General features: G+C 42.2%; 1 protein-coding gene across 1 annotated transcript in view; it reads left to right on the top strand.

Annotated features, from left to right (window-relative positions):
- PPM1L (protein phosphatase, Mg2+/Mn2+ dependent 1L) overlaps positions 1–26,420 on the top strand; it is a 361,569-nt gene extending 335,149 nt beyond the window's left edge. Inside the window, exons 3-4 of the mRNA XM_068279281.1 lie at positions 11,497–11,658; positions 25,808–26,420. Coding sequence (XP_068135382.1) covers positions 11,497–11,658; positions 25,808–26,154 — 509 coding nt within the window. The 3' untranslated portion in view covers positions 26,155–26,420. The remainder of the gene's footprint in view (positions 1–11,496; positions 11,659–25,807) is intronic.
- Positions 26,421–27,815: the final 1,395 nt, after the last annotated feature.

Genomic DNA, 27,815 nt, shown 5'->3' with positions numbered 1-27,815 from the left:
ATTCGACCCAGTGAGACAAATAGCTCAGGGAAGCTCTTTTGCATAGATAACAACTGAAGACTATTTTCTTTGCTACTAATATTCTATTGCTTAGCTGTACTACACATACAATTTATAATCTCAAAAGTTTATTTTCACTTTAGGTTTGCTTTAAACAGATTGTAAGTTCAAAGGTCACTAGAATGCTGGTAGCTATCCACTGATAGCCAGGGGCGTAGCAATAGGGGTTGCAGAGGTTGCGACCGCATTGGGGCCCTTGAGCCAGAGGGGCCCAAAGGGCCCTCCATCAATTACAGTATTAGCTCTCTATTGGTCCTGTGCTCATAATAATCACTTCTATAGATACTTTGAATTGTGGTAATCATTAAAAAAAACTGTTCCCCATCCCCTTCTTGCACCTCTGACACTGTAGTTGCCATTGGCAGGTTTTGGTGCGCCGTATCAATTGTTATGTTTAGAGTGCTTGGGGGACCCCATTGTAAAATTTGCATCGGGTCCACAGTTCCTTAGCTACGCCACTGCTGCTAGCTAAAAATATATACCCTCATACAAGTCTCAACAATCACTGTCTGCCACAACCAGTGATTACAATGGACAATCACATATATGCCAGTACCATCACATGTTACAGTGCTGAGTAAAACAATGTACGCCTTAATAATGTCATATTATAGCCAATAAAAAGAAAAATATGTTCTTATAGCAACTGGAGCGCATCTGTATTGACAGAATCATTATAACAGAAGGTAGTTATCACCTATGAACAAAGCAACCCTATAATTTAGGTGTTGCTCCTGGAGAGATGTGATAAGCAGTGGCATTTTTCTGAAAACGTGTATTCAGTGTGTATATGCAATTTACTTATAAGGCTCCACATGAATGTGCAAAATGACCAGCCTACTGCTTTAGAAAGACTGACTCTCGTAGAACATACTAGTAGAAATACAGACTTTTTCTGTAGCCCTTTGTTGCTAGTTTACCCACATGTTTCTGTGATACTCAACATCTCTCAACTATACTTGATCATGTGACCCCTCCTCCTAGGAGAGTCTTGGCTGGCTTGGATGTTGAAGCATTTGGCTACTTTCACAGTGACACATTATAACCTGTAATAACAGGATTGTAACGGAAGGGAAAAGTTGATTAGCATGTTATGCCTACGTTGTGAAGTGTGCAGTACATATAATGTATGCTTTATTTCAACTCTTAATGCACACGTTATACTGTGTTACCGCACTACATGCATTGTGTTACTCCGATGGATTCCGCTGCACCGTACTACTAATGCATCGATGAGAGCGTACCAGTAATATATAATTATGATTATACTGTCCAACACAACGCAACATGTCACTGTGAATGTAGCCTAATACGTATCCAGCCACTGTAGTGGCTGCATAATGTAAGCAGTGGCTGGATAATGTAATGGTTAAAGGGATACCTAAGCCTGTTAAATAGCTGCGCAGGCGCAGTGGCCCGTCAACTCCCAGTCGGCGAAAACAAAACTGACCCATGGCGGGAGACCGGAGTATCGGTGAGTGGCTGCGAGGGCACAGGGCAGCTGCAGGGGGCTGGTAGAAGCCCAAGGTAAGTGAAACTTTTTTTAATAGGCTTAAGTATCCCTTTAAGGGCTCTGCCTTTGATATAGGAGACCTGGGTTCAAATCTTGGTTCTTCCTATTTCAGTAAGCTGCACCTATTCACTAAGTAGTTCTTAAAGCCAATGTAACCCGTCAGCTAAAAAAAGAAACCAGATACTTACCTAAGGAGAGAGAAGGCTCTAGGTCCTAATGAGCCTTCCCTCTTCTCTCCCGGTGCCCGCGGTGCTGTGCTGTCCCCAGGAGCAGTATTTGACTAAATTGGTCAAATACTGCTCCTTTCGCCAGCGAAGGTGACTGTGGAAAGTCTTCGGGAGCCCGAGTACTCCCGATGATGGGCCGCTCCACACTGCGCATGCACGAGCGCCCTCTATTGCGCAATCGCACATGCGCAGTATGGAGCCGCCTGTCTTCGGGAGGACTTGGCTCCCGAAGACTTCCGAAGTCCCCCACGGCTGGGAATTTGAACGGGGTAGCCAGCGCAGCCCCAAGGGCACTGGCAGCGGAGAGGGAGGGCTCATTAGGACCTAGAGCCTTCCCTCTCCTTAGGTAAGTATCTGGTTTCTTTTTTTAGCTGATGGGTTACATTGGCTTTAACACTGCTACTACCTACTGAGAGCACTCTAGTGGCTGTCATGCAATCACTTGAGTCCAGGAGAAAAGCACTAGACAATTACAATACTGGAATAATTCATACTTATAATTTCTACATGATGAGGGCCTCCATTTGGAACCATGTGTTCTTAAAGGGAATCTGAAGTGAAAATAAATGTATGATATAATCAATTGTGTAGTACAGCTAAGAAATAGAACATTAGTAGCAAATATAGGAGTCTCTTATTGTTTCCAGTACAGAAACTTCAGTTGCTATCTATGCTAAAGAGCTGTTCTAAGCTCCAGACCTAACTTTGGTCAGAGAATGTCCTATTTTCTGAAGCACTTGTACATCAAAGAAACCGTGAGACGCTGCTTCGTATAAGGTTTTACTGCAGGGGAGTTCAAAGGGTCATTAGCTCTGCTCTGTTTCATAGTTTAAAATACAGTGTGGTGTTTGTAATTGCAAATATGACAGAATGATGCAATGTTATTAAAAAAAAAAAAAGCTATATAACTGAAAATAAAAATATAAGACTCTCTTTTTTGCTACTAATGTTCTATTAATTATCTGTACTACACATACAATTCATTATATCATATATATTTTTTTCGCTTCAGTGTCACTTTCTCCAGGGCCACTTGTGTCTCATCGCTGGCCAAGCCAGGATAGTGGGAGTGATAATTGTTTACAGACAAAGAAACATATTGCATTGCAAATATCTATGAATGACAACAGAAAAGCAAAACAGAAAATGGAAACCTATTAAAATGGCATAGTGTTAACCCTGTGGTCTTCTTCTCCAAATCAATTCAAACAACCTAAAAAAGGTAGCCCCTCCCCCTAATTAGTCCCACATAGCAGGTTACAAAGCCTTCTGGCAAGAAAAAAAATGTGTTTCAAATACTGTCAGAAAATAGATGGCTTTACTTTTAAAAGCGGCAATATACTCTTAAAACTAATCACTTACCAGCAGCAAAAAAAGTCTAAAGGCTCACAGTTATTCTTTTTAGAAACAGGCCTGTGGCACATTGCAGTGACAGTGAAGAACATTGTTAAGTAGGCTGCTATTCCCTTTCTGAGGAGAGAGTTGCAGAAGCAGTATCTCAGCGATGCCAAATTCCACAGTCAGCTGTGCACAGACAGAATTCTTCTATTTACTATGAAATACACTGTGTGCACCGCAGTCTGCTGCTTGACCCAGCCCAATGGCAAATAAATAATATTTCTCATTTGTGTGTTTCTGTATGCCAGGAGTAACCCATTTTCTGTGCAATCCTTCCAGTAGAGCTTATTTCCTTTTTTTTCCTAAATAGAGTCCCTTTGGAAACAAAAATAAAGCATTCTGAGACAGAATCCACTTGGAAATATAAACTGTAGATTACTTGAAATGTAGTTTGCCACAACTTTCACAATTGGGTTTTCTGTTACATCCTATTACTTCATGTACTGTTTTTAGGTCCTGTCTCAGAATAAGCTGCAGTTTTTTTGCTTTCAGTCAGTGTTTTTTTTACTGTTCTAGCTGGGGCCATTTTTAGGTAGATGCAAACTAGAAACCACTTAGTGGAAGCGGGCACCAAAAATCACCACATGCAATCACAATACCCAGCTGTGGGGTGCAACTGGGTTGTAAGCATGAGGTAAAATGGGGTAGAGTATGTTGAGATACTTAGCCAGTCTAGTAATTCATACATAATCTAATTACCTGATTAATATGACATTTGGTGTCATCTCTTTCCGTGATTTTTTTAACTGCAATTGCAGTAGAGAGCACTGGCAAAAAAAACAATGGAAATAAAAACTGTTCTGTCTACAAAGTGCTTTTCCAACCTAAAGGTCTGCAGGGCCGTCGCCTGCCGGGCCGCCCAGGTCTTCCTAATTTGTGCTACCCCCCCCCCCCCTCCCTCCCGGTGTTGGCGGCAGAGATATCACCTCCCTCCCTGTGTCCTCTCTCCCTGTGTCACGTGACAAAAGCTGGAAATCAAACATTAGAGGTCCGCAGTCTACATACCATAAGACACACACACTCTCACTGTATATATCTGTGCACTTGGCCAATGTATACAAGTCAGGATGCACCATTTAATATATTACCGAATATAAGAAGGTACAGTGAGGAAAGGATTATGGAAAATAATCTGAACAATTATTTAGTTGGACTCATTTGCATTTGTTTACAGTTTGAGCTATCCAATCATAACAGTGGTTTATCTGCCTGAAGGGCTCAATTACTTATCTAAACCAGACTCAGATGTTCTAGTGTTGTCATATCCAAACCTGATCTGGGCAGAGGACCCGGGCCAAGCATATGTGAGCCCACTTAATCTCCTCGGAGGATAGCTCATGGCGCAAAGAAACTTTTAGTTACCAAAAATAAGCCGATGCCTAAAGCAGCTTCTGTAAGCTTTCCTCTCATTTTCAGAAGTTTACAGTCTGGGAAAGGCTTCACCTTTTGTGCTGGAAACAAATGTGCGGCTGTTTGGCACTCGGGTAAACGATCATCTGTTAAATAAAGAGCCAGTGAGAGATTATTGTCACAGGGCTGCCAGGAGGGCATGATTTACCGCGGCAGACACAGTGTGCGCCTTCAAAATGATCAGCATCGACAGCTGCAAGGGGCAGGACCAACGCAACAAAAGGATAGACTGTAAATTATTAATAGGAGATTCTCTGTTCTTCTACTGTCCAAAATAAACAATGTGGATGTCCTCAGAATGCTATTTTGTTCTACCACAGGCATTCTGCTGTGTTTTATATCCCTGTGCAGTGCCCACAAGCAGCACATAATGGCTTGTGTACTAGTAGATTTTAGCGACCCATATTTCTCCTTAAGTTCATTGTTTTGTCTGCGTCTTCCTGCCGCCTCAGGCAGTCACTAAAGTGTTTCTCTTACCTCTTATCTAGGCCAGCAGCTATTGATATTCACCCAAGACCCACTAAAGCTAAAGGAATTAGATAAGCAGTAATATCCCATAGGGCAGAGTTAATGAATAGGTGCCTCTGGTCATAATGAGTTAGCGTTATTAGTGTCAGGTACTGAACAGGCTGAAATCTGTTACTCTTCTCTTCTGAGACTCAGCTTGGGTGGCTGTGCACTTATCTTACAAGAACCTGTGTATGCTTTATCTGTTGTCTTATTTTCTTATCGTAACAGCTGGTTAGTTGTACTCTGTATACAGGTAGATACACACAGATCTCTTTCCAGTTAGTTTCACAGGGTTTTTTTTGAGACTACACATCCAAATATAATGGCATTGCCTATTGGGACTTGTAGTGCCATTACTGGTAACTGTGTAGCTGCTCAGTACATCTGTATTATGTATTAATCAAATCTATAAGTTGTTTTTTTTGTTTTGTTTTTACGGTGAGACTCACCAGAAGCTGACGGAGTGAAACGTATAGCCATTAGTTCATGCTGCAAACGTATCCCCTATTCTGGCAACTTCTTAAGCTGTTTGTGGGCTCTGCTGCTAGAGCCTCTTAGGCCCGGTTCACATTAGCGGTGGCCGTCCGGAATCGCCGTGCCGGAGCCGGACCGCTTGCAGAACGGACGGAACGGACGCACGGCATAGCAATGAAAGCCTATGCGTCTGTTCACATGCGTCCGTTCTGCCGGACCGGATCCGGACTGGATCCGGACTCCGGCGTCCGTTCCAACATGCGCTATTTTTTGGTCCGGCTCCTCCGGCAGCCGTATCCGGGGCGGAGCCGGACTACACCATCCGGCCAATACAAAGCTATGAGAACCGGAGAGCGCACAACACACTGGCTAAAAATCCGGATGTTCTACCCCACTTCCTATGCGTATTGAAGCGGCGATTTTGGATGGGGACACATGGTAGAGCAGCAGTGATTTTAAACGTGCTGGAGATGTTGGCAGTATGTCGGAGGTGGAGGTGAGTGCTAAACAGCGGAGGGCCTGATTCCACAGGTCCACCTTCTGCTGACCTCCCAGACCCCAACATTTTTATTCCTTTTCTACTATCTTTTGCCAAACGGATCCGGATCGCATCCTAAAGAACACCTGATGCAAACTGACCGGATCGGATCCGGATCAGAACCGTACGGTTCCGATCCGGATCCGGTCCGGATCCGGTCAGGTCATCCGGTCCGTTTGGCAGAGAACCGCAAGTGTGAACCGGGCCTTAATGGCTCCAGGACGTTTTTATAAGTCAGACAGTGCTGCTACCGCTGTGCGCGTGTACATGCGCGCTCCTGCGCGTACACGTGCATTCCTGTTCATGTGCACGTAAAAATAGTGGAAAAAAAACACGAAAAAAAAAAATACACCTTTATTTCCAAATACTATATGGTCACCATACTTTGTACTAGGGACATAATTAAAATGTTGTGATAATCAGGACAAATAGGCAGATAAAATGTGTGGGTTTTATGCACAGTAGCAGTGTTTATATTAAAAGTATAGGGGATGCAATTGGAGAAATATTTTATTTTTTCATTTTTTCCTTGTTTTTCCCTTTAAAATGCATAAAAAATAAAGTAATTACTGAAAACAAATATCAACCCCAAAAAGCCCAATTGGTGGTGAGAAAAAGAAGATATAGATCATTTAATTGTGAAAAACGCTCTTGTCCGTTAGGGTAAAAACACCTTTGGGGTGAAATGGTTAAAGAGGAACTGTTGCAAAAATCTTAAAATTTAAAACACATACTAATAAGAAGTACATTTCTTCCAGAGTAAAATGAGCCATAAATTACTTTTCTCCTATGTTGCTGTCACTTACAGTAGGTATTAGAAATCCGACATTACTGACAGGTTTTTGGCTAGTCCATCTCTTCATGGGGGATTCTCATCATGGCCTTTATTTTTTACAAAGACGTTCTCTAAAAATGATGTATACAAAGATACTGGCCAGCCTCCCTGCTCGCTGCACACTATTTTGGCAGTTGGACGGAGCAACTGCCATTCACTACATGCTTTTAAAAATAAAGAAAAACCTGAGAACCCCCCTATGAGAAAATGGGCTAGTCCGAAATCTGTCGGTAATGTCAGATTTCTACTGCCTACGGTAAGTGACAGCAACATAGGAAAAAATTAATTTATGGCTCATTTTACTCTGGAAGAAATGTACTTCTTATTTGTATGTGTTTTAAATTTTAGGATTTTCGTGACAGTTCCTCTTTAAAGAGAATCTGTAACCTAAAAACCTCATATAAATAAACTTACCAGCCTGTAGGTTTTAATCTCCTGTCCCCCTCTATCACATTTTCGCTGCTCCCCACCAGGATCCTGGCCCAAAAAAAGCAGTTTTATAAACTGTTTTTGTAAACAAAAAATATGGCTGCCAAACAGGAAGTTCATCATAATATTGCATGTTCCTGTAAACTGCATAACAGTTTCCATGAAAGGTTATATTATTGAACAATAAATTCAGCCTATGAAAGTTTATTTCATAGTTTAGAGGAAGTTTTACCTTGTAAAGAATGCTGCAATCTTTAGTAGTGATTACTGATAGCAGGTCCGTGTCTGCATTCTGCAATAGTCTATGAGCTATGCTTTTCACAATTATCAGCTTTTATCAGTAGATGATACTGAGTTACTGAGAGCAGGGAATGTTTGAGCTCTGCTTTTCACAGTTTTCAGTGTGTGAGAGACTCAGAGCAGGGCTATCAGTGTAACCTCCTCCTGTCTGTAAACAATTACAGCCACTTCCTCTTTGGGCCGACAAGCCTGACAAAGGAGAGGAAATTTGATTTATTACAGCAATGGAGCAACTTAAAAAGGCTGCAGTAAGCCAGAGCACTTTAGAATAGATATAGGAACTTGTAGGATAGTAGAAAAAAGGCTAAAAAATTTGTTACAGAGTCTCTTTAAAGACTGGGTTTCATGGCTTCCCCAAGGTTAATATACTTAATGTATTTTAACATTTAATACAGAGTTCATGGTATGTATATAGAGAGGGGTATAGTACTGTATTAGCTAGGCCTATATTTAACATTAGAGTAATCGTAGCAGGTTGCAGAGCCCGTGCGGCCAGCAGGAGGAGAGCAGCGCAGTGGAAGGAGAGCTGTGGGCAGTGGTGGAGAAGGGGGGCCATCTCCCCCCCCTTCCCTCACCTTAGTGCTCTCCCTCCCTCGCTCTCTCCTCCAGAACTAATGGGCGGGTAGCTGGCAGTGGGCGGAACTTACCTTCCGTCTCACTCCAGCGCCGGAAGTTCTGGTGCCGCTGCTCTGGTATGGACCAGACCAGAGTAGCAGCAAATCCATCCCGCGCCAGCCCTGCATCGAGGCGGAGGTAAGTTCCGCCCGCTGCTTGCCAGCCACCACACATTGGTTCCGGAGGGTAGAGCAAGGGAGGGAGAGCACTAAGGTGAGGGAAGGGGGGGGGAGACGTCCGCCCTTCTCCGCTGTCCCCACAGCTCTCCTTCTTCTCTTCGCTGCTCCCCTCCTGCTGGGGGCACACCTGGCTACCTATTCTGGGACATATACCCCCGACTACATATACTGGGGACATATACACCTGCCTACATATACTGGGCACATATACCCCTGGCTACATATACTGGGCACATATACCACTGCCTACATATACTGGGACATATACATCTGGCTACATATACTGGTCACATATACACCTGGCTACATATACTGGGCATATATACACCTGGCTACATATACTGGGCACATATACCCCTGGCTACATATACTGGGCACATATACCCCTGCCTACATATACTGGGCACATATACACCTGGCTACATATACTGGGCACATATACACCTGGCTACATATACTGGGCAAATTTACCCCTTGGCACATATACACCTGGCTACATATACTGGGCAACTATGCCTCTGGCTACATATACTGGGCACATATACCCCTGACTACATATACTGGGACATATACACCTGGCTACATATGCTGGGCACATATACCCCTGCCTACATATACTGGGCACATATACACCTGGCTACATATACTGGGCACATATACCCCTGGCTACATATACTGGGGACATATACCCCTGACTACATATACTGGGCACATATACCTCTGGATACATATACTGGGTCGTATACCCCTGACTAAATATACTGGGCACATATACCCCTGGCTACCTGTTCTCGGGACATCTCTACCCCTGGCTACCTGTTCTGGGGACATCTATACCGCTTGCCACCTATTCTGGGGACATCTATACCGCTGGCCACCTATTCTGGGGACACCTATAGACCTGGGGCTACCTATTTTTGGGGAACCACTGCTGTCAGATTGAGTGTATTTTGGGGAACTGCTGCCAGGTGAGAGGTGTCTACCATATTAAGGGGGCATTCTGCCTATTTATGTGAAATGCTGTCTATTTATGTGCCTCATGACTGCTGAATTTGTCTTGTTGGGGGCCTCATGGTTACTGAATTTGTCTTGTTGGGGGCCTCAAGATCGCTAAATATGTCTTGTTGGGGGCCTCATAATTGCTGAATTTGTCTTGTTGGGGGCCTCATGATTGAGGAGTTAGTCATGTTGGGGGCCTCATGATTGCTGAATTTGCTGAATTTTGCAAGACAAAAATTACTACAACAATGTGAATTTTGTGAAACATGAACCTTAGAATTTCCAAATTAGTTGAAGCATGAGTTCCCCCACCCCCGCACTTAAAACCACCATGCAAATGTTTGTTTTTATATTGGTTGGCTTAGTGGCCTTTACATGACATAATTGTTTTCAAACAATAATAATAAGGAATACTGCATTAAAGGCAGACAAGCCCATGAACGTGGCGATACGGTATATGGCCTACACTTATGGCTCTAGGCCCCGCATGTGAGTGTATGTCACACATGTCCGGTGTCAGCCTCCACAGGGTTTCCGTCCATCTCGCTGGGTTCCGCATACATGCCGGCGGCGCATAGCGTCTGACGTCAGACACTATGCGCCGCTAGCGTGTATGCGGCTGTTATCTGGCGAGATGGACGGACACCGTGCGGAAGGTGCTACAGGACAGGAAATGTATAAATGCACACACACTACATACATTTATACATTTTGGGGGCAGCGGCCGGGTGGACGCGGCGGGCTCAGCCGATACCGTGATGTTTTCATGCTGAAATCGGATGGGAATCGGCCTGTAGTATATGGGCAGATTCGACCAAGAGATAAATGTATCTCTAATCAGATTCGATTAGAGATAAATTTGTCTCTTGGTCGAATCTGCCCATAATCTTCTAATGTATGGCCAGTACTAGATATACATATGTTTATTTCATCATGTCACATGTCACTTCAGGTACACTTTAACCACTTTACCCCCGCGCGTACGTATTTCTCCGCCCCTTTTTCCATCCTTTAAAAACCAGGGACGGAGAAACACGTACTTTCCGCGTTCCCGACGCTGCCCGCGCTCCCGCTCGTAAACACGCCGCCCGCCGCTAGTAAAACCGCCGCCGCCCGCTCGCCCAGAGATCAATGAACGGGAAAATCCATTCCCGTTCGTTGATCTAAGCCCCGCAATGATCAGCTGCTCTCCTATGGGCAGCGCGATCATTGTGAGAAAAAACTCACGTGTCCATGCTCATTATACTTCCTCCAAGCTTCCGGAAGGAAGCTTGGAGGTCGCATTAAAACAAAAAGTTACTGTGGCCATCTTGTGGCCAAATAGTAAACTACACCCTACACATTTTTCATATACAAATAAATGACTTTTACACATAAAATTAACTCATTACCTCCCACACTCCCCATTTTTTTTTTTTTTGTAATTAAAAAAAAAATAAAAAATTTACAATTAAAAAAAATACATAAATAGTTACCTTAGGGACTGAACTTTTTAAATATTTATGTCAAGAGGGTATAACACTGTTACTTTATAAACTATGGGCTTGTAATTAGGGATGGACGCAAAACTGAAAAAAATGCACCTTTATTTCCAAATAAAATATTGGCGCCAAACATTGTGATAGGGACATAATTTAAATGGTTTTATAACCGGGACAAAAGGGCAAATACGTTTCATGGGTTTTAATTACAGTAGCATGCATTATTTAAAAACTATAATGGCCGAAAACTGAAAAATAATTATTTTTTTCCCCACATTTTTCCTATTTTCCCATTAAAACACATTTAGAAAAAAATAATTCTTGGCATAATGTTCCACCTAAAGAAAGCCTAATTGGTGGCGAAAAAAACAAGATATAGTTCATTTCATTGCGATAAGTAATAATAAAGTTATAGACTAATGAATGGAAGGAGCGCTGAAAGGTGAAAATTGCTCTGGTGCTCAGGGGGTAAAACCCCTCAGTGGTGAAGTGGTTAAACTCCACATACTTTTGTATTTCTCGTTCCAGGTACCACATGCCTAATTGCATTGCTTTCTGACAAAGAACTGACAGTCGCAAACGTTGGGGATTCACGCGGAGTCTTGTGTGACAAGGACGGAAATGCAATTCCCTTATCACATGATCACAAACCATATCAGCTAAAGGAAAGAAAGAGGATTAAGAGAGCTGGTAAGATGCCGTGTGTTCGTTCACATTGTGTATGCTAAAATGTTCACCGTCCACAGCTAGCCTGTGGGAAAGATGTTCTCTGTGCATATCCAAAACATCTATTGCAGGACATCACAGTGTAACGAGGACAGTTTATTTTTATTAGAAACATAACTCCTTGGAATGTCATCTAAAATTAGTTGGGAGCTTTTTTATTTATTTTTTTGGGGGAAGAATCTGATTGGTTAGGACATGTAGTTACAGCAGGAACTACAACAAGACCTTGAAAATATTGCGCTACAACATTGAAGAACTCCAAGATGTGTTAAATAAAATAGTGGTGAAAATGAGGCAGCAGAGCACCCCTGTCTCTTTTCACTCATAGACTCTGGTTTATCAAACAGCAGTGAGATCGTTGTGCGCAGGGAGCGCACAGCAATTTTACCAGTGCCAACACCGGGAGGGAGCACCACCCACTAACTGATTGGCCTCCATGCACGTTACCATAGCATAGCACTATTAGGTTAATGGGCAATGCTCGCCAGTGTTAGTACCGGTAAAATTGCCTTGCGCTGCATACGCATGGCAGTCTTACTCCGCTGTTTGGTGAATCAGTGCCATAGTGGGCTAAAGCCTACTTTGTTAACCTGGAGAAAGTAGTTCAGTGGAGCTGCAGTCCTCTTTTTTTATCATTCCTGAGTTATGCACACTTGTTGCGTTGGAGTGCGATGTTCAGAAATAGTTTATTTTGCTTTTTTCTAATTTTATGCAAAAACAAAATTAGCAGACACAGTAGGAAAATGAAATAAAGTGTTTGTACTTACAATGGCATGCTAATAAGCTAACAAGGGAGTATGGCAAGTAGGAGACTTTAAGCCTTTGTATCAAGAAAAGTGCAAAGAGTAAGAAAACTGAAAAAATAGCAAAAAACTCAGTTAACTGCATTATTTGTGAGAAAGAATCACTTTAATACAAGAGCTGTTTGGCTAATGTACTAGATTTCTGTCCATTTTCTGTACAGCTTGATTGAATACTGGAGATGGGGTCACTTCATGGATGATTATGACAGGACTAAAATACAATGCAAATATTTAAAGTAAACACATTTTATGCTTGTTGCAAGAGAGATGGACACTAAAGCATAACTTTTAATAAATCTACAAAAAAGTGCTATTTGTGCTATCTTGACTGAGCTCCCGCCAGGACTGCCGCCTTATAGAACTGCCTACTCACTTCAGTGTCCAAACTGAGCTGTGAACAAAGCGTCATTACATCAGGTCTACTCTGGGCAGCAAATGGGGCTCTTACAAACCCTTGCCCAGTCTCCTGTCATAATCAAAGTAAACAATTTTATTTTGCTTGTTGCAAGAGAAATGGACATTAAAACATAACTTTTAATACACATCTAAAAACAATGCTATTTTGTGCTCCGTATAAATTATATGAACAAAATGGGAGGATGGAAATTTGCAATTCAGAGAACGCTTTGATGATTGATAGGTCTATAAAATTAACAGGGCTCTTTCCCCCCAGCTATGAATGCATGTGTATAAAACACATCACCAACCACCACCTAATCCAACATGTTTCACCCTCATATAATTTGGGGGTTTCGTCAGGGGAACATGCAAAGTACAGTAGTGCTATTAGTGCATAAACAATTAATCAAAAGGCATTTATAATGTCAAACGTAACAAGATATAGCCTTATGGCTAATTGTGCACGCTAACCATCATGCCTGTTAAGATGCTCTTTTAATACTGATCAAGACGCTTATTAGGGTAGGCATCACAACTGGTCACTCCCTTAGCTACCATATAGCGTCACATAGATACAGCCAGGTCACCAACTTAGCCACCGTACAGCGTTCTAAGGATCCAGACAGGAGCATGTGTATGTTACATACCATCATACCGACCATACAAGCGTGTTATTCATCATGATAGTAAGATTGTTTCCAGCATGTAAGTCAGACCTTTGCAGAGGGTCCTAAACGGACTGTGATGTTATTGATGTAATACATGCTGGAAACATCTATCAGGGTGAGTGTTTAATATGCCGGTATGCACTTTGCATGTTCCTGATGAAGCCCCCGAATTATATGAGGGTGAAACATGTTGGGTTAGGTGGTAGGTGGTGATGTGTTTTGTACACATGCATTCATAGATAGGGTGGAACGGAGGAAAGAGCCCTGTTAAATTTATAGACCTATCAGTCATCACAGGGTGCTCTGAATTGCAAATTCCCATCCTCCCATTTAGTTCATATCATTTATAAGGAGTACAAATAGCATCATTTTTAGTTGTTTATTAAAAATTATGTTTTAATGTCCATTTCTCTTGTAACAAGCATAACATGTATACTTTGATCATGACAGGAGACTGGGCAAGGGTTGTTAAGAACCATATTTGCTGCCCAGAGTAGACCTGTTGTAATGATGCTCCTCTCACAGCTCAGTTTGGACACTGAAGTGAGCAGACAGTCTTAAAGGGAGGCAGTCCTGGCGGGAGCTCAGTCAAGACTGACGGGGCCGCGCCGAGCTCTGAAACTACAATGACAACTTGTAGAAAATGATGAGAGCCAATGTATTTCATTCTGTGCTATTAGATACGATTATATTCTTCTTTATCGGGAACAATGTTTCATTTCCTTGTTATAAATACGACCAGCAGCTGAATTATCAGCGCCATGAACAGCTGAAGCCACTTTTGTTCCTGCTTGCCTTTCATAAGCACAGCTGGCAAGTGGAGGAGGAATGATTGTTTTATTTTAAAAAATCAAAAAGAAAATCTATACCCTTTAAAGTCTTATTCTCTATTGCTCCATCTACTGTCAAGAAGCACTTGATATAAAGTATACATAACTTGATTCTGCTGTTCATTTATTGAAAGCATTACAATAAGACTAAAAAACACATTTTGGGAAACATAGATAGACATCCACATGTAGCATTCTCATGGTCATGCCAGCATTTGGAAAATGTTCAGTTAGGGAAGTATACAAAATACTTAGACAAAGTTGGTTTTGCGAGAAATGCAGTTACCGCCCTCTGTGCTCCTAACTCAGATTTGCAATTACAAAGTTTGGGTTAAATATATCCATGCAGAAAGAATCGCACAAGTTTATGGAGCGGTTGCTGGATCCCTTGGCAATGGAAATCCAAACGATCAGAAGGAGGGATCTGCACACAAACTTGATTGAGGAACAGATTAACCACTTCACTCCCAAGGGTATTTACCCTAACAGACCAGAGCAATTTTCACCTGTCAGTGCTCCTCCCTTCATTCCCTAATAACTTTATTACTACTTATCACAAGAAAATGATCTATACCTCGTTTTTTTCGCCACCAATTAGGCTTTCTGTGGGTAGTACATTTTGCTAAGAATTTGTTTATTCTAAATGCATTTTAAGGGGAAAAATAAGAAAATAATGGGAAAAATCATTATTTCTCAGTTTTCGACCATTATAGTTTTAAAATAAAACGTTCTCCTGTGGATAAAACCAACACATTTTATTTGCCCAATTGTCCCGATTATTAAACCGTTTAAATTATGTCCCTATCACAATGTATGACGACAATATATTATTTGGAAATATAGGTGGTATATTTGTTTTTGCCCGGACCATAATTACAAGCCCCTATGTAGTAAACGAAAAGTAATTTTCCCTTATAAAATATAGATTAATAAAGCTGAGTACCTAAGGCAACTATTTATGTAATGGTTTTTTTTTCAGTACATTACAGAAAATAATGAACTTTATCACAATATGCTAATTTTTTGAGAAGGACCTGTATATATACAAAAACATACTGACTCGCTGAGTTTCCCCAAGCAGCTCATGCAGTGTTCACAGGAACCGGAAGTGACGTGATCCGGGATCTGGCAGTGACGCTGATCCATGTATACATGACTTCCACTCCTACTGACAGTAAATCACGCCAACCAACAAGGTAGACAGGACATAAGCAGGTGGAACAAGAACACCACATGGAAGAGCAGAGCTGCTGCCTAACGGAACTGTATGTAAAAGAATGGGGCTGCTGTACATGGATTAACGTCAAAAAGAGGGCTGCACATAGAATGGGAAGAGGACTGATGGCGCCCATATGTCTAGTGATGATGGGCATATCGGTCAAGAGACAGATCTCTCTCTGATCGAATCTGGTCAGAAAGAGATCTGCGGCTGCCCATACACTGCAGGCCAATTCCCGATTTATTTCAGCATGTGCTATACGTGGCGGGTATGGTGGCAACCACAAATGGAGAAAGCAGAAGCAGCTAGACACTCATGACAACCAGACAGGTGAAAGATTTTAATGAGGGCACTTTAACATTAAAAACGCTAGATGTATGGTTACCTTAAGGCACATGGAAAAGGAGCCCCAAGAAAACAGTCCTAGAGGCGGAGCAAGTATAAATGCCGAGTATAAGGGATGAGGCAGAGGCGAGAGAGTCTCCAGCCTCAGGGCGCAGTGTAGGAGAAGGGTGCAAAATTCACTCAGCTATCATTCCCCTATTGTGTTTGAAGCAGAGAGATATAAGAAAAGGTGATACATGGCAGTGACTGCAAGCCATATAACTAGAGATTAATGTGTTGGGGGCCTTGGGGTGCCTCTTAGTCTAATAGCAATCAGCGTGTGATGGCTGGGGTGGGAGGGCTGGAGGGGCGCACTTTGGTGTCTCAGCCTTGGGTGCTGGAGGACCCTGTCCCGGCTCTGCCTGCAAACTTCCCTGCCCCTTGACACCACAGCAGCCACTATAGCTCTTCTGGTTCTAGTTACACACTTGGATTTAGTCATGGGAGGAGCAGGGGTCACCCTGTATGTCATCATTAGATTAGCGATTGAGTAGGGAGGGAGCAACAGCCTCTTTCCAGGCATAGCAAAACACACCGACTAACTCAACAATGGCCTGCCAGGAATCCTGTTCCTAAATGTGTTATTAAATACAGTGAGCAAAAATGGGTTAAATTAAAAGAGACAGGTTGTGCAAAAATAAAATAAAAGGATTGGATTACTGTAATTATTATCTATAACCAGAAGGGTATTTTAGTAGGAAAAGTTTACAAGTCCAGCTAAGAACAAATGATCACAAAATCCCTGAAGAGTATTCAGCCTATAAAAACTGCAATTACATTTTCTGCAGGTTTTTCATTTGCTTTTATTGAAGGCCTGCATGGGATGTTAGTAAACACATAAAACTTATTTATTGCTCAAAAACCTAATAACTGAACAAACAATCCTGAAATCTATTTAATCCTGAAAACGTTATGTGCGTTTCGGATTGCCCCGATATCCTCAAGTCTTTACAAGCCAGCATGCAACAGTGATGTCTGGTGTACGTGATGTTCTCGTTTATTCCCTATGATTAGTCCCCGCAGGATTAGGAAGCATCCCAAAGATTTGTGTACACTGCTGCCGTGTGCTGCCATCAGCATAATGTTTGGCTGGAGCTCAGCAGAAAACCGAATCTTTTTTTGTTTGCTGGAGTCCTGCATGGTAGATAAGAGTATAAGCCATAAATGAGAGCCTTGGGAGATAATATCCTATAATAATACTGCTTAGCATATGTACGGAATGTACATGGGCCATCATTTTCATTGGACTTACCACACAGCAGGAACTTTGAATCTGATATACTAGAACAACTGTAGTTTAATGTCCATGTAGAGCAATTAAAACACAACTAAAGTGATCGTATATGGAGGCTGCCATATTTATTTCCTTTTAAGCCATGCAAATTGCCTGGATGCCTTGCTGATCCTCTGTCTCTAATACATTTAGCCATAGACCAAGAACAAGCATGCAGATCAGGTGTTTGGGCTGGTGCACACCGAGCGGCTTTTTCAGCTTGCGGCTGCGGATACGCTTGGTCAATGTATCTCAATGGGGTGGGTCACACCAGAGCGGGAGGCGTTTTGCAGAAACGCATACTCCCGGGGTGAGGCATTTTTTGGATTGTGGATGCGTTTCTGACGGCAGTTCAGAGCGGTTTGCCAGGCATTTTTGTTACAGAAGCTGTTCAGTAACAGCTTTACTGTAACAATATCTGAAATCTACTACACCAAAAACGCTTCACAAAACCGCAAAATGCTAGCTGTGTGTGCAGCATCCTGCAAAGATTTTATCTGATGGGGAGTGCAGCTCCATAGAATAGACTGTGTAGAGTATGGCTCTCATACTACATGGAAGGGGGTAAAATTGGTCTGTGATCTTGCCTTTTACAAAGACTTTTTATCTCAAGTGTGTATGCAGCATTATACTTCACCCTCTGTGACTGCAGCTTATCATCTACCCTGCCCTCTCTGCAGGAGAATAAGGCGCGGTTCACCCTTATTAAAATCTGCATATGAATTGCAAATGTGCAAAAATGAGTTTTCCGCCCATCTAATGAAAGTCAATAGAGAATTGCACTTTGCAATTCGCAAAATTACATTCTCATTGTCACATGCGCAGAGAAAAAACAAATACATTTTCACATTGCATGCTAATTCCCGTTAACTTTCATTTACTTGCGGTAAAAAAAGGTGTTTGAAATTTGCATATGAAAGTGAATTTTGACCCGGAAAAACTTTTTTTTCAATGATGAGCATGAATTCTGCCAAACTGCTGCTGAATAGGAGAACTTGGAGAGAACCATTGTGTGCTCACTGACACCCATAAATCAGGACTACCATCTTTAAAATATAGTTTTAGATTTGGGTTGAATAAGGTAAATCCTGAGTGGGGCATCAGTCTGGTATGTGTTGCTGCATCTCTGGAGGGGGGATTCATGCTCACTCTCTGTTTGTGATCACATGGGCAGTGAGTAAGGTGAGCCTAAACAGGGACACCTACAGTACTATATTCTCTTTATGTGGCTGGATATTGTACTGGTTAAGGGCTCCGCCTCTGACACAGGAGACCAGGGTTCAAATCTCAGCTTTTCCTGTTCAGTAAGCCATCACCAGCACCTATTCAGTAAGCCACCAAGTATGAGACCTTGGGCAAGACTCCCTAATGCTGCTACTCCGTATAGAGCATGCCCTAGTGGCTGCAGCTCTGGCACTTTGAGTCCGCCAGGATAAAAGCGCAATGATGTTATTTGTCTTGTCTTTATTTACACTTCTCTGTTACTCAAGTTGAGAAAAATCTTCTCAAGTGAATCCCAGACACTACTGAAAGCCTGACAGACATTCTAACGCTTTCACATATTATCCAGAACTCACAGAGGAAACTTTGGCTGTGGTTCCATTATAATTATGTGCAAATGTTTGCATTTCTGGAGACGGTCTAATAATCACGAATGAATTATTAGTGAAGAACCAGGTCCCAGTTGGGGAGCATATAATATCCTGACAGGGAACAGACAGAGAAGTTATGGTTTGCTTTGTCTCCTTGGAAAGGCTTTGTATCATGCCATATGTGGTGATTATGGAATAAAGTCACGGTATGTCTTTATAATAACGGTGTGGTGCATTCCTCCCTGAGGACCTGTTTATTCTTTGCTGTATGCTCTTTGGCTGGTAGTCAGGCACAGGAGCGGGCAGATGATCTGTTACTATTTTCATCAAATTCACATTCTGTATATTAAAGCGCGTGAGTTTCAGGGTTCCTAGGTAGCTGCTCTGAGAAGAAGAATTGCAAATAATACTATTACTTTATTATATTAAATGCGGAAGTTCAGGTATGGTTTTATAAATGCATTTTATGGAAACAAAGGTATAGAACAGGGGTAGGGAACCTATGGCTCGGAAGCCAGATGTGGCTCTTTTGATGGCTGCATCTGGCTCACTGACAAATCAGTAGGGATTGATTCACTAAGTTACACAGCTCAAGCAGCACAGCTTAGTGTGGCAGCACAAGTAACATTTTCAAAGTAGGCTCGTTACTGCTGTAGTATGCACTACTAACTTACTTGTGCTTTCCCCCCAAAACTAACAGCTGCTCCAATTGTCCTACTCTGGACCCTGTCAGGTCCAGTGACTTTGTAGGACGAGGTCCCCACACTTTGATTGGCCCAATAGGCTGCCTGTCATTTGACATGCAGCCTGTTGGGCCAAAGTGCAGGGATCTCGTCCTACAAAGTGAATCAACACCCAAGTCAGCTAGCTAATTGTACAAGCTGTTAGTCTGTATTTCCCCTGTCTGGCTCTCTATGAAATTGCTGGTGTTGCTGAAAACCAAGAGAAGATGAAGACGTGTCTGACACGGCGGATCAACTGTATACACATCACCATGGCAACTGGGACGTGAGCCCTCTGCTGAACATGTGCATTGTTCCAGTTTGAAACATACTGTATGGCTCTCAGGGAAATACTAGTAGAAAGAAAAAAGAAAGTCACCGCTCAGCTGCACTGTGGTGGAGGGTGCAGGACCATAGGCAGCCGGGCCTATACACTGGAACAATATTCAGAAAAAGGTGGTCCGCATCCAAAGTTCTCCACAAACAGTAATGTCTTTATTTGGGACTTATCCCTACAGCCAAAACAGGTACAAAAGCTGACATGTTTCGGGCATGCGGCCCTTAATCATAGCTTACAAACACATAGCTCTTGCCTCTCAATTTAAAATGCTCGGAAAGGTGACACACCCTAGTGTGGCAGAGGCCCAACCCCTCCTAGGAGGAGCCAAACACATAAAAGTAGCCGCACTTAAGGTAGTCACCATCGCTTTATAAATGAACAACATTTAAAAGAGATAAAATTTCCAAAATGTATAAAACCAAGAAGTAAATAAGGAACAATCAAAAAGAAATAGGAGTCATAATGTCATACAAAATAATTTCGTTCGTTCTGTTATGACAGAATATCCCATGAACCCATTACTAACAGACATAGCCACCCACAACATGTAGGCATAACAGGAGTGTGAGTCAAATTTGGTGGACGGCTCAGTTCGTAACCAAAGCTAGATCCCATCTCGCGTTGAGTCCTCTCGGGGCCCTAGTCCCCAGACGAAATATCCATAAGGCCTCCCTTCTGCGAATAGCTGCCAGTAGGTCCCCTCCTCTTTTTGGCAAAAATACCCTCTCTATGCCCTGGAAGGAAAAGCCAGACATATCACTACCATGTGAGTTTCTAAAGTGTTTGGCCACATTCGAGATATTCCTGGTGGACCAGGACGCCCCCAAATAATGTTCGGAAATTCTAGCCTTTAGGGGTCTGGTGGTGCATCCCACGTACTGTACTGAGCATAAAGTGCATGTAACCATGTAAATGACATTGCTGGTATTGCAATTAATGTAATGTTTTAATGCACATCTATAACCGTTAGATAGAGACTCAACTACCCGTGTTCTGTGGTGCACTACACAGTAATGGCATGAGGGGATACCACACCTATAAGATCCCTTGGTAGTGAGCCAGGTGGGGGGTCTGTCTGTGGAGCAAAATAGGCTCGGAGACAAAGTGCTCCCAAGTGTTGGTGCTCGTCTACTGGCGAATTTAACACCTTCCCGTAGAAAAGGCTGCAAATCGTCATCTGCCTCCAAAATAGGTAAGTATTTACTAATAATACTCTGAACTTCTCGAAGCTCGGAGCTATACGTAGTGACGAAAACAGGCCTCTTTATAGCACTAGCTTCAGAGGCAGACCCCCGTACCAGTTGGCTCCTCTGGACCGAAAGTGCCCGTTGCTTGCCCCTCTCAATTGTCCATCTAGGGTACCCCCTCTCACTCAAACGCTGTTAGTAATGGGTTCATGGGATATTCTGTCATAACAGAACGAACGAAATTATTTTGTATGACATTATGACTCCTATTTCTTTTTGATTGTTCCTTATTTACTTCTTGGTTTTATACATTTTGGAAATTTTATCTCTTTTAAATGTTGTTCATTTATAAAGCGATGGTGACTACCTTAAGTGCGGCTACTTTTATGTGTTTGGCTCCTCCTAGGAGGGGTTGGGCCTCTGCCACACTAGGGTGTGTCACCTTTCCGAGCATTTTAAATTGAGAGGCAAGAGCTATGTGTTTGTAAGCTATGATTAAGGGCCGCATGCCCGAAACATGTCAGCTTTTGTACCTGTTTTGGCTGTAGGGATAAGTCCCAAATAAAGACATTACTGTTTGTGGAGAACTTTGGATGCGGACCACCTTTTTCTGAATATTGTCTCAGGGAAATACATTTTAAAATCTGTGGCGTTTATGGCTCTTTCAGCCAAAAAGGTTCCTGACCCCTGGTATAGAACATTGTTCGCTTAAAATGATAACATGAATATAAATGAATAAATAAATAATATTGGTACTTGCAATATTAAAATAGGAACCTGCATGTGCAGCATATCACTGGTGGCCACTTCCTCAACTGTGACATCCTGCAGCCTCTGACTGGTGTGAATTAAACATAGTTCTCTAGTCACAGAATTGGGACAATATTCATTTCCCTGTGGGCTGCTTAAATCTGATTTGGGCCTGGAACCCACTAGAGCATTTTTTTGATTGTTTAAGAAGCGCTTAAAAATCGCTAGTGATTGCCAATGTAAATGGATGGGACAATGAAATAAATCGCAATTGCAGGACATGCAGCATTTTGGGAGCGTTTCCATTCTAATGAATTGTATAGGAGCAGGGAAATCGCTCCCAAAATCACTTGCAAAACGCTATCACAAATCGCCAGCGATTGCGATAGAGCTTTGCGCTTTCTATTGGGTTCTAGGCCTTAGGCCTGATTCACACTGGGCAGATCAAAAACTGATCTGTGAAATGGATCAGTTTTTAATAGACATCGGTTTTTGATCCGTTATCGATTGGGCAATGCGATGGATGCATCGATCCAGAAAAATCAGTGCATGCTCACACTTGTGGTCCTGCCGAACGGATCCATTCGAACGGAGCAATGTGTAGGAATCCTATTATTTATTATTTTTTTTATTATTATTTAGTATTTATATAGCGCCAACATCTTCCGCAGCGCTGTACAGAGTACATTGTCTTGTCACTAAACTGTCCCTCAGAGGGGCTCACAATCTTATCCCTAATTAACATAGGATCTGTTCACCTTCGTTAGGATCTGGCCAGTTTAGCTACCCCAAACGGGGTGTTCCTAAGGCCAATGTGAACTGGGCCTAAAACCTGTTATTGTCAATATAACTTGTTTTCATCATAGCCTGAAATACTGAGATCGCCTCCTCCTCTCTGCTGCTGTCTGAGAGAATAGTCTGCTTTTGTTTCCTAGCAAAGAAGCAGGTCAGAGAGTCATCTCTGAGTGCCATTTCCTTTGCAAACAACTTTCTTCATCTCTAATCTGCTGTACCTGTGGAAAACAGAAGAGCAGCAGTCATTTAGTGAGGGGGAAATGGTAAAATGAACAAACACAGTCATTGGTGCTGATTTACAGAACTTTTTTTCATGAGATTATTATTATTTTTTATTTATATAGCGCCAGCATATTGTGTAGCACTGTACAACGTACAAAAACATACAATAATGGAGAGCATTGATACATGAACTGTTCAACACGCTGTGCATTCAGGATAACCAGAGACACAAGTATAGATACATACAATTGATGTGTTGTTCAATACATACATTCAATGTGTTGTACAGATACATACAATACTGATAGGTGTTCATTTGATAAAGAAACAGGAAACTGTAGATAAGACAAAAAACAGATAAGGTGGAGTATTGCCTCTAAATTGTAAGCTGGCAAGGGCAGGGATGTCCATCGCTGCTCTTGCCAGCACATCCCTGCCCTTACCAGCTTACAATTTAGAGGCAATACTCCACCTTATCTGTTTTTTGTCTTATGTACAGTATATACAGTATAACACATCCAACAACAACAAAAAAAAGTACTAAAATCGGAAACAACTTATTTTGAGTGATTTATGTGCTTGGAGAGTGCTTAAACGTTATTTTATAGATAAATATTTACACAGTATATGTTACGGCCAGAACCCAAAGTTTGGCCACTTCGGGTTCTGGCCGGGGAAACTAGAAGTGTGGCCAATGTGTGTAATGAAGATTCCCCGGCGGCATAAAAATGAATCAATGAATTCCCCGCGGCAGGCAATGCGAGAAATGAAGCCGGCTCTTCGGCTCTGGCTCCTCCCCCTGCCCCTCTCCTATTGAGCTCTTGCATGGCCCTCAGAGAATCGCTCGTCGCGGCAGGAAAGCAGAGCGGGAACGCTGCAGACTTGGCTTCTGCCAGCACCCGCTCTGCAGAGGAACGAACGGCAGGAATCCCTTCCAGGACGAACGACTCTGAGGGCCATGCAAGAGCTGAATAGGATTGGGGCAGGGGAGGAGCCAGAGCCGAAGAGCCAGCTTCATTTCTCGCATTGCCTGCGGCAGGGAATTCCTTCATTCATTCATTTTTATGCCGCCAGGAATCTTCATTTCGCATATTGACCGCAGATTCTAGTTTTGACCGGCAAGAACCCGAAGTGGCCAGACTTCAGGTTCTGGCCGTAACATATACATGAGAAATAGACAAGGAGAAATATTTTATGAGATAGGGGCCCATTTGCAATTCACTTTTTCACTTGCGTTTTCTCCTAGGAGATAATTTTTCATCTTCTATTTAAATAAACTTTTAGCACTCTGCAATGGAAAAAGAACCAAAAGGTAAATGAAAAAGTACTGTCAAAATTATTTTGAGTATTAGGCTCCCTGCACACTGCAAATCCGTTTTGCGATTCCGATTCCGATTTTCCCTGAATACATTCAACAGAAAAACGGATCAAAAAATGCAGCATGCAGTAAAGATTAAAAATCGGAATCGGATGTAAGAAACAATTAAAAAGCGGAATCGGAATCAGAATCGCATGCAGTGTGCAGGGAGCCTTAGTTTGCTTGCTGGTGGTTGTAAAATTATCACCTAGGAGAAAACTCTGGTGAAAAAGTGAATTGCATATGGCCCAGAGTTGGCAAATTAGCCCCAGTACTGTCTGAACTTTACTGATTTGGGAATTTACAGATTTATTTAAATCTCAAATATAGTCTATTTACATTATGTTGTATGGATTGGAAGCAGAAGTAGAAAATCCAGGAAACTGTATACTGAAGAGTTTGCTGCTCTGCAATTTGAAAATGGTGAAAATCTCCTTAAAGAGAATCTGTATTGTTAAAATCGCACAAAAGTAAACATACCAGTGTGTTAGGGGACATCTCCTATTACCCTCTGTCACAATTTCACCGCTCCCCGCCGCATTAAAAGTAGTCAAAAACAGTTTTAAAAAGTTTGTTTATAAACAAACAAAATGGCCACCAAAACAGGAAGTAGGTTGATGTACAGCATGTCCACACATAGAAAATACATCCATACACAAGCAGGCTGTATACAGCCTTAAGGTGCCCATACACTCGTCAGATTGGCAGCAGATAGATAAGAAATGCATCTGATGATCTATCTGATGCGTTTTTAGAACATTTTTTACCAGGATAGAATTCCAACAGATTTCAGTTTGAAATCTATTGAAATTCGATCTGATGGCATTTTTTTGCCATCAGATTTCCATTAAGGCCAATGCAAACTGATAAGCAATCTCTTCAGATCGACCTAAATTTTCCACCCTGCAAGTTCGATGGAAATCCATCGAAATCGATCGAAATCGGCCATCGATCGGTTGATTGGCCAACCGATTTGCAATCGATCAATCGATCGATCGGGATCGATCGGTCGGCCAGAAAATCGGCTGAGTGTATGGGCTGCTTTACTTCTGAATCTCAAGAGATCACTTGTGTGTGTTTACCTTCTGTCCCCAGCTTCTCTCATGCACTGAACATTACAGGCTTCCTGCAGACAGCTCTGCCTATGTCTTAATTCCTCAGTATGTGACAGACCAGCTCCTTTCACAGCCTCCTTATCCAGCTCTCTTCTATCACTGATAAGATAGCAGAGAAGCTGCTGGCTTATGTAAATAAAACACACACTGGAGTGTGCATAGAGGAACAGTTCAACACTGAAGAACTTGGCAGCCTTCCAGACACAGGCCGACAAGTCTGACAGGGGAAAGATACATTGATTTATTACAGAGATGGTTATAGTAGAAAGAGCTGCAGTGAGCCAGAACAGATTAGAATAGGTTTAGGAACTTGTAGGATGGTAGAAAAAACTTTGTAATTTTTGTTACAGAGTCACTTTAAGTGTACAAACATGACAGTCACTCAGAAAATGAAATGACTAGAAGTGTGCTGCACCCATTTTTGTTTTAATTTACCTTCTTTTTCTTTGTTATTCAGGTGGTTTCATCAGTTTCAATGGGTCATGGCGAGTGCAAGGCATTCTGGCGATGTCCCGGTCTTTGGGGGACTATCCGTTGAAGAACCTTAATGTCATTATCTCAGATCCTGATATCCTGAGCTTCGACCTGGACAAGCTACAACCAGAATTCATGATCTTGGCATCCGATGGGCTGTGGGACGCTTTCAGCAATGAGGAAGCCGTCCGGTTCATTAAAGAGCGCCTGGATGAACCTCACTTTGGAGCCAAAAGCATCGTGTTACAGTCCTTCTACAGAGGATGTCCTGATAATATAACAGTCATGGTGGTAAAGTTTAGGAATAGCAGCAAAACAGATGAACAATAAATTGTCTGCAATTTGTATATATATATATGTACAGAAGGACTTCAGGCAAACTATTTTATTTTAACTAAGTAGGAAAATGTGGAGATGTTATTAAGATTGCCCCATGGCCACCCACCCAAGTTCCAACCATAACATGGACTCATACAACTAAGACATCCATCTACCGTAAGATTATCAACATGCAAGAAGTATATATTATAATAAGAACCAACATTGTTACACTGTTAACAAGCAACTCTGTATTAAAAGGAAGTGTTACCCCCTTAGCAAGACTGTTTTTTGGGTGTGGGATGAAAACACATAAATAAAGTCACATGCTGTATGTGTTGTCATTCAGTGCATCAAACTTTTATGCAAATACTATTTAACCTTGGCTAAGTAGCGGACTTTACCGGGCCACACAGTGGATCAAGGTAGAGGATCAGGAGAACAGCGGGGGACCTACAAGACTACAAGGGCTGGAAGAAGCCCCAGGTAAGTAAAAGAACACTTTTTATTTATGACTCGGGTACATTTTAACCAGAACTGGATGTGTGAGACATGATATCCAGTTGTCACCGACTCTTCCACTTTGTGCTTTATATATTTGTAGAACCACTGCCTCACTTCTAAAGTCACTGATGTTCTCCCTTCCGGTATCCGGCCTTAACACCTCCACATACAACAGCACCCAGTGCCTGAAAGCAGGCCGATAGCTTGGCACAATACTTGTACAGGTCACAGTCTTCAGCTCTCATACGTTTGATGCAGAGGGGATTATGACAACTTGTAAATATTTTAGTTACATAGTTATTTGGGTTGAAAAAAGACATACGTCCATCAAGTTCAACCAGAGAACAAAGTACAACACCAGCCTGCTCCCTCACATATATCTGTTGATCCAGAGGAAGGTGAAAAACCCTTACAAGGCATGGTTCAATTAGCCCCAAAAGGAAAAAAAATCCTTCCGGATTCCAGATGGCAATCAGATAACATCCCTGGATCAACACCACTGGGCATTAATTAGTAATTATAGCCATGGATATCTTTCAACGCAAAGCATCTAAACCTCCTTTAAATGCAGATATAGACTTTGCCATAACGACTTCCTGTGGCAATGCATTCCACATCTTAATCACTCTTACTGTAAAGAAGCCTTTCCTAAATAAATGGCTAAAACGTTTTACCTCCATGCGCAGATCATGTCATCTAGTCCTTTGTGAATACCTAGGGGCAAAAAGCTCATCCGCCAAGCGTCTTTTCTCTAGACTAAATAGACCCAGTTTATCTAGCCTTTCTTGGTAAGCGAGACCTTCCATCCCACGTATCAGTTTTGTTGCTTGTTTCTGCACCTGCTCTAAAACTGCAATATCTTTCCTGTAGTGTGGTGCCCAGAACTGAATTCCATATTCAAGATGTGGCCTTATTAGAGAGTTAAACGGGCAATATTGTGCTAGCATCTCTAGTTTTTACACATTTTTATTGCACCCTCATCACAGATGCAGAAGGGAATGCATAAAGAATGTGGCCTGCACTCTAGTCACATGTCGCTGTGGATAGGGACAGATCTGGCAGTAGGGGCGTCTTCAACAATTTGCTGACCCACCTCAGTGAACCCTTGCAGCCAGGATATGCATCAGCAGAGTATACTGAAGTAAACCAAATGGACAACTTGGGAGAGA

This window comes from Hyperolius riggenbachi, chromosome 4, assembly GCF_040937935.1.
Source record: "Hyperolius riggenbachi isolate aHypRig1 chromosome 4, aHypRig1.pri, whole genome shotgun sequence".
Taxonomy (NCBI): domain Eukaryota; kingdom Metazoa; phylum Chordata; class Amphibia; order Anura; family Hyperoliidae; genus Hyperolius; species Hyperolius riggenbachi.
Note: the sequence above shows the minus strand (reverse complement) of the source record. Positions and strands in the feature narration are given on the sequence as shown.